At 55.7% G+C, this 12,152-nt stretch overlaps 2 protein-coding genes and 1 long non-coding RNA gene across 3 annotated transcripts; 1 reads left to right on the forward strand and 2 right to left on the reverse strand.

The window, feature by feature from the left end:
- Window positions 1-2,114: 2,114 nt before the first annotated feature.
- On the reverse strand, window positions 2,115-3,748 carry LOC119112085 (uncharacterized). Its single transcript, XR_005095678.1, has 3 exons — window positions 3,665-3,748; window positions 2,532-2,758; window positions 2,115-2,239 (listed from the first exon to the last, which is right to left on the reverse strand). It is a non-coding gene; the product is annotated as an uncharacterized LOC119112085 (long non-coding RNA).
- A 330-nt stretch (window positions 3,749-4,078) lies between these two features.
- Window positions 4,079-5,890, forward strand: LOC119106232 (zinc finger MYND domain-containing protein 10-like). The gene is given in 2 exon segments (XM_037229841.1): window positions 4,079-5,184; window positions 5,187-5,890. Coding segments are annotated over 2 exon segments (1,317 nt in total). The 5' UTR covers window positions 4,079-4,562; the 3' UTR covers window positions 5,882-5,890.
- Window positions 5,891-6,275: 385 nt separating this feature from the next.
- Window positions 6,276-11,544, reverse strand: LOC119100111 (integrator complex subunit 4-like). Its single transcript, XM_037223227.1, is given in 11 exon segments — window positions 6,276-6,557; window positions 6,559-6,703; window positions 6,748-7,341; window positions 7,376-7,502; window positions 7,505-7,598; window positions 7,601-7,840; window positions 7,842-8,339; window positions 8,341-8,574; window positions 8,744-8,929; window positions 9,355-9,593; window positions 11,409-11,544. Coding segments are annotated over 10 exon segments (2,607 nt in total). The 5' UTR covers window positions 9,580-9,593; window positions 11,409-11,544; the 3' UTR covers window positions 6,276-6,293.
- Window positions 11,545-12,152: the final 608 nt, after the last annotated feature.

The raw sequence follows: 12,152 nt of genomic DNA on the forward strand, positions 1-12,152 counted from the left end.
CGATATTGCAAAATAAGCGTCATTTTCGATGTGCTTGTGCCATAATTGACGATGCGTATTTCTTTGGAGAAATCGGAACTGGTTGCTGAATAAAGCGTCGAATCAATACCAACTTCATCGAGATGCCACGTGGTGCCCCGTTCCCCTCGCCCCTCACAGAGAAGCCCCCAGATTTCGACCACTTTTTCAGATTCTTGTTTTTTATGGGTAAAATGTCTTCCACCGAAACGGTCCACCGGATTTGCCCACTATTTTAGATGTCAACTCTCTTTTATTTGCAATGCTGGGCATGATAATTTGGCCCATCTGTGATGTCCTTGAATTTTGGGGCGTCTTTGAGAATTAAGCTTATGTGGGCACGAAATGAGAATTTTGGTACCCATGTCCCATCTCCCCCCCCCCCCCCCCCCCCCTGCAGATCCGCTGGTGGCCAAGACTGTCCTGGTCTCCTTCACCGTTCAAAATAAAAGCAGCGCAAGCTGGTCGACGCTGTCACCTGGCGTCAGAACTGCTCACGTCTGTTGCATGGCTCAGACAATAGGTGTAGCAGCGTCTGCCATACGCTTGCATTTCCCTCTGTAGACCGCAATTGACGACAGACATTCGTTTGGAAAGAAATGAGGCCTTCTCGACGACTGTCAAGTGGATGCATAATGTCTTTTCGATAACTTTGATATGGATATTTATCACACAAAATATAATACTACTAAATGAGCCTGCATTTTAGCATCTAATTGTAACTGACAATGCATGGGTACATGATCATAAGCTTTACTTTTCTTGCCAGAACTTTCTTTCTCGACAATACCAGACACCACGACGCGATCATTACGTTTGATGATTGTACCATGGTGGCATAGATCGCGAAAACAATATGACGCAAAACTGACAGCAAACAATGTATGTGTGAGACAAAGTGAGGAAGCACCAAAGCATCTCCTTGAGTCACATGATGTAGTAAGGCACTGATAAGTACGGTATAAATTCACATGTCATAAGGATCTATATCACTGAAGTTTGGCTGTGTAAGCGATTAAAAACTGCTGACTAGACCAACACAACAAACGTAAAACACCGGCACATAGCGAACCGCACTACACACCATCCCCCATCACGAGTGTTGAGCGTCGCCCGCAGTCGCGTGCCTTCCGCTGTCCGCCCCCTGGTTCGCCGGGGGGTGCAGCAGCCAGTCAGCGCACGGGTGTTCGGTGGCGCCACGTGACACCAGCACCCACTGGCCGCAGAGCCCGGCCGCCGCCGAGCCCTGACTCAGCACGTACGGCGGCAGGCCGGGCGGCGGCCGTCGCGCTGTCGTTAGCTGGCCGTTGCTGGCAGCCAGCGCCGCGTGCCGCCAGACGGCCAGCCGGCCGCTCTTGCCGTGCCGACACACCAGCAGCAGCTCGGCCGGCTCGGGCCGCAGCTCCGCGGCGCGCGCCGCCGCCGCCGCCACCAGCGCCGGTGGCGCCGGGTACACCAACTCGTCGGCGGAGAGGGGGCGCGGGTCTGTCTCGCGCGGGTCGTCGGCGTCGGCGGCCGTGCCGATCATCACGCCGCACGCCAGCGCCCAGTGCGCCGCCGCGCCGCCGCGCGCACACGGCTCGTGGTTTCGGTCCGCGTCGTAACTGCGCTCCCGGTTAAGGAAGCATCATGGGAAGACGAGGGACATGCAATAATCTGCAACGTGAGCAATGTGGAGAGACACGTTCCACGTATGGTCGCGAGGAGCCTGCTGAAGAAATACATAAACTGGGCGTAAAAAAAGTTGGGACCATGCTTTACAAAACGATAAGGACCACCTAGCAAAAAACGCGAACCACATGCCACACCTGGCAGCTGAAAGGCTTGCTCAACCATAACCAGCGTCATGGGTGTGAAAAGTCCACTCCACGAACACAAGCATTCATTTAATCAAAACATAGTCCCACCCCCTCCCCACTTCCAGGCCCATCACCAGAACGTCCGCCGCAGCCAGCGCTCTCTCAAAGGATACGGCACGAGCACAGCGTCGCCCCGGAGAACGGCACGCGCCACGGCCGCGCCGTCGGCGAAGTCCTGGCGCGCCTCGACCGCGGCCGGCGCCGGCAGCCGGCCGGCCAACAGCTGAGCCAGGTCACGTGCAGAGAACATCTCGCCCTGGCTGCTCATCTGGCGGGACCGCGCCTCCTCCAGCAGCTGACCGACCGTGACGTCATGAACACCGAGCTGGCGCAGCGCCATGACGGCCGCAGCCAGGCCGCAGCTGTTGGACAGTGTGCAGTGCCAGGCAGGTCAGACCATGAATGGGCCATGGGGGTCAGTGCTGGCCTGCAAAAGATGTTAACAGTTCCAGCAGCATGGAAAAGGAAGTGGAAATGTCTTTAATGTGGAAATGTTAAGCCATCATTCTATCACAACATGTAAAAGTGATGGGAACTAGGACTCCCACCATGAAATGCAATGTGATGACACTTGTGGCCTGTGAGCATAGACACAATGATAACATGAACAAAGACAGGTCATCAGAAGACTGAATCACAAGCTTGAATACTTACGTGGGTCCGTCCTGGAGCAGCGAAGGAGCCTTGTTGAGATGCAGCACCAGGCGGTGGTACCATGTGGCTCTGGATGCACGGAAAGCAATGCCAGCCACTGGGTCCTCATCTGCAGAAGGTGAAGGTGCTAGTGTAGAGCATGGCTGTTTTATTGTTACAGGTGGTGGAGGTGGTAGAGGTGGAGGTGGAGGAGGAGGAGGTAGGGGTGGTTCTGATTCTCCAGCCATCTGAAACAAACCTTAAATTACCACCAAGCAGATGTCAGTCTTGAGAATTCATGCCACCAGAACTGTGGTTCCCCAGTGGTGTATGCACAGCTTAAAGGCTGTCAATTCATTTTCTTTGGCCCAGAAACATATCAATGTTGATGAGCCTTAACCCAAACTTGAGAAGCATCACAATGATATTTAAAAGTCAGCAACTGGATTCAGCTGCTTACTGTTCACTGATTGTGGCCCACATCAAACTCTATGCTATAATGCCATGCTCGAGGCAATTTCACCATGCCAGCCAGCAAAAAATCCATCCACTGCACAAAACACCTATTGACACTGGTACGACCTCACACTGAGTGCAGTTTATGCATGCTACAGCAAATCTTACTAATTTTTCAAACTAACTTAAGCTAAAAGTGCATCATGACAATTTTTCATCAATCTCAACATGATGGTTACTTGAAACACTAGGCTTCCTATGACTGAAATCTGTGAGAGCTGTGTGAAATTCTGATCAGATTTGCTATGAGGATGTTCTGAAAGTTCCACACTGTGTGACATGTGTTTTTGGCAATTAAGCCAACAGGCCATGGCCAATTTGCATGGGGCCCATGTCACATATGAAGCCAAGTACAAAAAATTTATCTGCTTTCAAGAGCTTTTGGTGTAGCAATACAACTAAGGTGGCAGTAATATGCCATTTTTCCCATAAATATCTCAAACTGATGCTTTGGTGGGTCTAATCCCTCTAATCAAGATCCTTCATCGTGTAAATACCAGATATTAAACCAGGTAGCAGGCTGGCAAAAGCTGCAGCGAATGTGGAGAAACCGGAGAAACCCAATCATCAGGGCATTGGAAAAATCCAAAGAATTATTTCAGGCAAACGAATCGGGTGCTTCAGAAAAGAGTACATACTCTCACAATTTTCGTCTGGAAAGAACGCTGTCGGAGATAAAAATCACTTCGCGGGCTCTCAGGTTAGTCAAGGAACAGTTGTTGGTTTAGGGCGCATAACGAGGAACAGTTATTACGGTAACCAGCGCCAGTTATCGTCACAGAAAAGTCACATATGCAACGATAGTTGACAACGCCGTCTATTGTTTGTATTGAAGATTTTCCATTTGCTACCCAATAATGTGTTTTTAAGACTGTACAAATGGCAGTCATAATTAATACTTTAAGTGCAGTTTCTAAAAGCTCGTTTCTTTTGTTAATAACATAAGTGAATCATATAAATACAATATACACTTGCCCTTAGAAATTGTAAAGCTGCTGCTATGGTAACAGCAAAGCTGGATCAACGCTACCATGCAGTGCTGCGAATATAAGTTAGCGTGGTACGTAATAATACAAGTGTTGGATGCTGGGAGACTGGAGCGCTGAGCGGTGCCTACACAACTACCTGTCTTGACGGCAGGGTGTGTAAGGATGCTCGGATGACGCTTTTTGAACAGGGCCGACAAAGTGTTGACGAGATTTGTGTGCTGTTGAGGACGAAGTGTTCGTAGTTTAGCCATACTCCTGTTTTGTAAATTGTGTGCCAGATACATATTTTGCGACGGCGGACACTTGACGAGCAGATAGTTGTTCTGATTTCATTTTTCACAGCTGGCAATGTTGAGTGTAGGCCACGCCAGATATTGCAAGTAGGCTGGATTCGTTCTAGTTTTTTTAAATTCTGCCATCTAATGCCAACTGCCAAGTTAATGTGGTGTTATTTACTGAAACACGCGTGTGTTGTCTGATTTGTTATCTACGGATGCGGAAGGCAGCTGCGTCCATAACAAACCTAGCGCTGTCTGTAAGTTGAAACATGACCGAAACACCGAGTGATATTATCGGCGCTTTTGAGGCAGAGTCCTTCGTTGAGTCCTTGGAATGCATTGATCTGGGGGACGTAGGCTCGATGAAATGGATGACACTGCACGAGAGGCTAGAATCTCTCAACATGCAAGCACTGTTGGAAGCCCAAGGCCAAAAGGAAGAGAACGTCAAGGACCTCATCATCTCCCGCGACAAGCTACCATTTTTGATAAGGGACCTAATACTGACAGAAGTCTGGAGGGACAAAATATTTCCAGAAGTCCTGGAGCAAAACGAGAAGCCGAAAACCTCAATCGGTATATACATCGTGTTGCACCACGAAGTGACGGTGCTCTCTCTCCTGGAACTGGTCACATTCCGACTGCAGGCCACGGTGAGACCGGCCTCCGCGTTGGAGGCTCTGGGCGACCTCGTCCTGGACCTGATCGACTACTGCCACCGCGCCGTGGTGCACCTCATCGCCCACCCTGAGATCCGGCTCGAGCGCGACGAGACCAGTCAGCCGACGATCGGGGAGCAGCTGGTGCGGCAGCGTGACGACCTGCGCTTCATGCAGGCCGTGCAGGCGGTGTCGCTGCTGCAGCACGTGTGCGAACAGCTGGACCAGCTGACCGGTCGGCGTCGTCGCGCCTGCTCCGCCAGCACGACCTGCCGCTGCTGCTGGTGCAGCTGCTGGACGCGCGGCCGTGGATGCGCACCAACCGCGCCAGCCGCCGCCAGAAGTACGACAACCGCAGCTGGGTGGCGTCGCCGCGCGACGATTTCGCCATCGCCAAGGTGGAGGGCCAGGTGTGGCTGACACTGCTACAGCTGCTGATGAACCGCGACCATCTGGCGCTGTACGAAATCTCCGAGTATCGGCGCAGCCAGCTGCTGCGGCTGCAGACACACCTGACGGACGTGCTGCTGGACCAGGTGCCGCCGCTGGCCGCCCTCCGCCAGTGGCTGGCGCACCTCTCCATGAGCCAGCCGCCGCCGGCGCGCTCCCCCGTCATCATCGAGACCGTGCCCGAGCTGCGAGATGGCTTGCTCGAGCGCCACGCCGGCCAGTGGGCGAGGCTTGCGCGCCGCCAGCTGGAGCAGCACTTCCGCGCCGACGCCGCCGCCATCCAGGAGCAGGCGCGTCGCCTGGCGGCCGTCTACGACCTGGACAAGATGGCGCCGCTCATGACCGACGCGACGAAGTGCGGCGCCTGCGGCGAGGCCGCCGCCAAGAAGTGCTCACGCTGCAAGGCGGTGTGGTACTGCGGCCGTCAGTGTCAGGTGAAGCACTGGCCCGTCCACAAAGAGCACTGCGACAACGCCTGAGAGCAGAGACGCGTGTCCGACATCAACGCATGCGAACGCGGGGCTCCGGCAGCGTGCAGGGTCACCGGCCTCTTTTAGATGACTTCCCACATGATGAAGATACGGCAGATGTTAATGGCATGCATTAGTTCTATATTCCTTGCTGTGTATTACGTTTGTCACCAACCTCCTGGATTTTAGTAGGGTTCGGAGCATCATACGCGTTTCATGTGGTTTCTGGTGAATATATTTGCACGCGACATCGCAGCTGTGTGTATGCATACGTTGAAACTCTGTACATTTAGGGTCGGGGACTCGAGCCCCGACAGCCGCACGCCACCGAGCGTCAAAGACCGCTCAGAGACCACCGTCTCAGCGCGGCGGCTTCACCGCTCCACCGCGAAGCGACGTCTCGCATCGCAACGGCACCGCCTCAGATGACGTTGCGACGCACTGCACGCGGCTGCACGGCCACGCGCACGGCCTGACACAGCGACAGCAGCCAGTCCTCAGGGCGCAGCACCTTGCAGCCGGGCTCCTTGACGTCGAGCACGACCGAGATCTCGACCTCGCCATCCTCTGACCACACCTGGTGGCTGACCAGCACGGTGGTGCGCAGCCGGTAGCCGCCGTCCGCCTCCGGCAGCGCGCGGAAGTCGGTGGCGCGCGGCATGATCAGCTGCGCCCGCTGGTCCGGGGTACTGCACGCGCACGCGCACCTGGCTGACGTCGGCCACGTGCTGCAGCTCGCAGTCCAGCGGGATGCCGAGCACCAGGCCGGCCGTGAACTTCTGCGGGTTGCTCCGTCTCCTGGCGCGGCTCGTAGTAGATGACGGCCGTGGCCTGCGTCAGCGGCGAGCGCAGCTGCAGCGGCGGCTACCGGACACTCGGTCAGCAGCGGCGCCAGCACGCGCGCCATGGCGCCCGCCTTGCGCTCCTCCAGCGCCTCCAGGCCGCGCACCAACGCCTCGACGAAGCCATCCAGCGGCTGGCCCGTCTCGACCAGGTGGCGTTCCAGCTGCTGCGCCTGCTCGAGGAAGTACTCACCGAGCGCCAGCGCCGAGCCGGTGCGGCCGCGCACCAGCAGCACCAGCCGCAGGCCCAGCAGCCGCAGGCGTAGCTGGCGCACGGCGGCCGCCTCGGCCGGCGCCAGGCCTGAGAAGCGGTGCTGCAGCTGCAGCGTCAGCGCCGTCAGCTGGTCGGCACTGGCCTGCAGGCGCGCCGGCCCGGCGGCGCTGGCGCCGCGCCAGCTCTCGTCGGCCGTCACCTGCGCCAGCAGCATCTGGCAGTGGATATAGGCCGACGCGAACTGGGCGCGCGCCGACAGCGCCGTGTCGATCTGCGCCAGCCGGTCCAGGTCGCGACGACACTGCTCGAGCGCGGCCCGCCGGCCGCCCGGCGAGCCGGCGCCATCGGCGGCGGCCGCGCGCCGCAGCACACTCTGCAGGAAGTCGGCGCCGTTGTCGTGCGCGGCGGCCCGCCTGCCGCCGGCCGGCCCACACCTGGCCGGGCAGCTGGTCAGGCACCAGGTGCGGCAGCGTGTCGCGAAGGTAGAGGAAGTGACGTTGCGTGCGCTCGTCCAGCAGCGCCATCATGGTGGGCGAGCCGGCGGCGGCGTTCATCACCAGCAGCAGGATGCAATGTAGGCCGGGTCCTGCACGTCCTGCTCCGGCAGCTGGAAGTACGGGTGGATGTTCAGCAGATTGGGCACTAGCGGCAGCACCAGGTCCGGGTTTGTGCCGAGCCCATACGCTGGAAACAGCGCCACAGGCTCCGCTTGTCCTGCGGGTAGCGCTTCAGGTTCTTGAGCAGCTTCTCCACGCAGAGGCGGAGCGAGTCGGTGTTGCCCAGCCGGCAGTCGCCGAGCATGCGGTGCAGGCCCTCGCGCGTGTCGATCGAGTACACCTCGAGCACGGCCAGGATCTCATCCAGCTGGTCCTCGCGCAGCGTGATCATCTGGCCGATGCGCGAGAGCGAGTCGGACGGCGCGCAGCCGCACCTCGGCGATTTCGTCGTTGAACATGTCCACGATGAAGTCGAGGCTCATCTCGGCGAAGTGCGGATGCAGCGTGGCCAGCTCGGTCATCGACTGCAGCGCGGCGGCGCGCACCTCCAGGTACTCGTCCTCCAGGCCGTGCACGAACGCGCCGCACGCGCCCGACGACATCAGGCTGACCGTGTCGGCTTGCAGCTGCTCCTTGGGCGCGTCGTCGCCCCACTTCTTGCCCGACGACCATTCGCCGCGCACGACCAGGCTGCGCAGTCGTTCGTGGCCCGAGCGTTTGCGGCGCATGTTCGACATCAGCTTCTTGTCGAGCGTCTGCTCCAGGAAGCGGGTCGACACGGAAGTCATGCTACCGAGCAGCGTAGCCGCCTGCACGCGCACGCGCACGCCCAGGTCGTTAATGGCGTTACAGACGTGCCCGAACGCGTCATCAGCCAGGCGCACCGTCTGGTCCGAGTCGGTGAGCGCCACCCGGGTGCTCTGGGTACGCTTGGGCCAGCACGTGTACCAGGCGCAGCGCCACCTCGCGCACGGTCTCGTAGTCGTCGTGCAGCGCGGCCGTCGTGTCGGCGTAGAGCGCCACATCTAGCGGCAGGCCGCGATCGTGCAGCGTCAGCAGCGCCTGCAGGGCGGCGGCGCGCACGCGCGGGGTCCTGTGCACGTGTGGCCTCGCCCAGGCGGCGCACGTCCTCCGGTAGCCGGCGGCGGGCTGACAGGCAGCAGGCGACCCGAGCAGCGCCAGCGCGCGCGCGCCCGCCTGGTGACCGGCGTCGGTGAGCCGCGGCCGCGCGGCAGCCACCAGGCGACCGGCGAGGCGGGCGTCCGGAGCCGCCGCCGCGCCCAGCTCGGTCAGCGTGGCCAGCAAGCTGCGCCGCCACCACGCCCGACGCCTCCTGGTCGAGCGCAGCAGCCAGCTCGTCGGCGGTGGCAGCGGCCGGGCCGCGCTGGCCGGACCCGACGATCAGCTGGCCGATGAGACGCAGCAGCGCGCAGCGCACGGCCGAGTCCTGGTCACGACTGAAGACGTCCAGCAGGCGGCGCACCACGCCTCCCACATCGTCCACCTGCGCGTAAGGAGGCGGGTGACTGCCGGCGCGCAAACACGAGGGCCGGTGGAGAGGCGGGGGTCCCCACAATCTCAGATCTCCTCCAATCGGGTATGGTGGCAACACGCGAGCGTGCACGAGGATACCGCACTACGGTGCTTTACAGGAGGGCGGTAGCTTAGGCAGCAGAATACATATTTAAATTTTAAACTAATTAAACAGCTGGAATTATACCGAAATACATACAACTGTTAATGACTTGTTTCACAAACGTTTCCTGCAGCCCTTGCGTTCACTGAGGCTAGACCACGTAACAGAGGCGTCGGAATGAGCTACGCTTCAGTTCCGGCCCCCGAGCACTTGCGTTGAGCTGCGCCACCCTTCAGCTGGGGCCCTGCACCGCAGTGTCAGCAGGGTCCCACTCCGGCTGTGGATTCGAATACCTGCGTGGCACTGAGCTCGGCCAGACTTGTGAGCGCCTGCAGCGAGTCGCGGCTCGTCTTGGCCCGCTGCAGGATCTGCAGGTAGCCCTCGGCCTGGGTGGACGACTGCTCTGGCTTCTTGGTGAGGCGCACCTTTTTGACAGATGGGCCGGCCTCCTGATCGACGGTCACCGTCTGGGTTTGGCTGTACTCGGCCAGTGCTCGCTTCTTCAGCACGGCCGCCATGGTTGCAGCTTAGTCTGTAAATCAGGGCCGATGAGCACTTGATGGGCACTTGATGAGCATATGTCACAGTAGTGGTGGCCCCTTGATGTCAATTACAATGTGTATTGTTAATCTTACACTGAGGCAGGTTGGAACAACATAAATGTGACAAGGCCAATACTGTGTGAAAAGGCCAATACACAAGCGCATGGATCAGCAAATGTATCCCTGCATTAGTTTGGGTAATTATGCAGTCCTGGTCGCTGCCTGTGCTCCTCCCCTTCCATGAAGGAAAGCTGGAATTGCCTGATTTGCTAAAGCATACTTTATAAACAAAAACCCCTTTGGCAGGAAAGCTTGGTAACATTCAATCAATTTTATAGAGGGACTGAGCTCATCAAATAAAATACAATTTAGTCTATAGACAGTACCATGTCACAAACCAATAACTCTAAAAGACATGAGGGCCAACTAAGCCCTTCAGTAAAGTCAACAACTATTTTCATGTCCACCATGTAAGGAATGGTGTAAGGTAATGCATTATTAGCCACACACAGGCCACCCATAAATCAATTTTGCATGGAGAAGATCAGTCTGCAAAAATTCACAACTCTTTGACATGTTAAGTTGCATTGCTATGCAGTAGGCTGAATCTGGACCATGTGTGACATGAACACCAGCACAAAAAATAATCTGCTGCTTCTCAGTTTATGTGACATTGGTGATCAGAAGCTTGAGCAGGTGGCACTGAATTCCAACCAGGCAAACTGAGCAGGTCTTTAATTTGCTTTTTGTTTTGCAAAATGGAAGTGGGTGTATTGCCTTGAGATAGCTGCAGCAAGATCAGAATTGCTTTAAACATAGGCTTATTGGTTTTGTTGTCATTGGGGCCTTATGATATATTTAGCTGCTGAGGCTTTATGTCATCACATTCTGATGACCCTGTGTCACTTGATGGGACATTTTTGGCATCCACACTCTGTCTTCGAACTAATCATTGTATCTTAATTCCTTGAAACATTGGCTTTTCAAGCAACAAAGCATGGAAGCAATAGGCCAAACTCTGGGCACCAAAAATTTACAGCACAATGTGCTGATTGTGTGAGATCATAGTCAATAATTTTTGGGTGTCATTTCCACCTTTTCACTGCATGTTAAGGTTGACATGCTTTTAGGAGGCAGGAGTTTTGGTGGGCCATAACCAAAGGACAAGAGGGAGGTCAATTTCAGGTCTGGAGAGAGGGACAGCATACTATTCTCTAGTGTGGCTGAAAGCATACTTTAACACATGCCGGGGGTGGCTGGTTGGATATCCTTTGCTTGAGTGGGGGTGGGGGGCAACTTGATCCTGTGACATGTCAAGAACTAAGAGATCTAGAGACACCAAACTGGCAGGGTGTGTTGGCCTGTATGTGAACTTACTTGGTCAAACCTTGATATTCCTAGGTCATGACCTTAGGGTTAAATAAGGCCAAGCAAGCTCAAACTCCAAGTTGGCTTTCAAAGTGCCTCCAGAACCAAAACACCTATTCTACGCAAAAGTTCACATGCTCATTTAAGGTCACTGACCTTGTGTGACCTTCTCAAGGCAATAATGTTCAAAGCCATACAAGACACTTCAAGTTTTGCACTTGAACAGGTAACAAAGATTATTTCAGGCAGTGTGTTCCTAGTATGGATGTATGTATGGCAGTGTGGCAGTATGTATGTAATGTGAGGACATGATTTTTGGGAGGCCCCCCCCGGCCCTACATGCCCATTAACAGCCGCCACCATGAATGCGAATGTATAAGGCACACATTTACAACCGAAGCATCCTTGGATTTATCCACGAGCATACGGATGCTTACCAAGCTCGGAGAGCAATTAACGGCCCAGGCTTAACAGAGGAGAGAAAGCAAATAAGAAACAAAGTCTCCGCGCCTCCATCGGTAAACGCGCACGACAACTATTCTCGATGCTGTCTAATACGTTTCTCCAGTTTGCTAAGCGATCGGAAGTGCGCAGCAATTGTGTGTTCCGAATTCATGATATGGTAGCCATTGCGTCACGGAATGTCGCGGGCTTCCAGTAGGGCACAGTTGTGTAGTGTATTCATGCTTCGACGTACGGCCGCAAACACAAAGTAGCTCTAACATGTTCGCCAAGTTAGATCTTTGAACAGCCTATGGCAATGGCCAGCATGGCCGATCTTCTCTGCAATGCGGCTCGCAGATAGCACGTGATAGTCGGTTGATTCGTTTTTAGACCCATAGGGTTGTCAATGGACTGCGATGGAAGCAAGGTGTGATCATGTCTCACTTTCAAAAATGATTTCCATTGTGAGCGCTGACGAGATGGATTGTGATCCCTGCGCATAAGGGCATGTCGATTTAAGCTATTGGTGCCGGCTTGTAAGGTAGTGGGATGACAGCCAGAGGACGACCATGGGAATTACATTTGTGGACGCTTCATTCCGCTGAGCTGTCTCTGGCAGTGGCGACGAGGACCGTTTCCTCCCGAGGTGTTGGAATGCGTAACAAAATCCGGCCGCAGTTGGCATTTGAAAGGCAGCGACTGAAAGGCCTTTAGCATCAAAGCACGCAAGGTGCATC

The sequence above is a fragment of the Pollicipes pollicipes genome, unplaced genomic scaffold (genome assembly GCF_011947565.3).
Source record: "Pollicipes pollicipes isolate AB1234 unplaced genomic scaffold, Ppol_2.1 Scaffold_2555;HRSCAF=2994_pilon_pilon_pilon, whole genome shotgun sequence".
Taxonomy (NCBI): domain Eukaryota; kingdom Metazoa; phylum Arthropoda; class Thecostraca; order Pollicipedomorpha; family Pollicipedidae; genus Pollicipes; species Pollicipes pollicipes.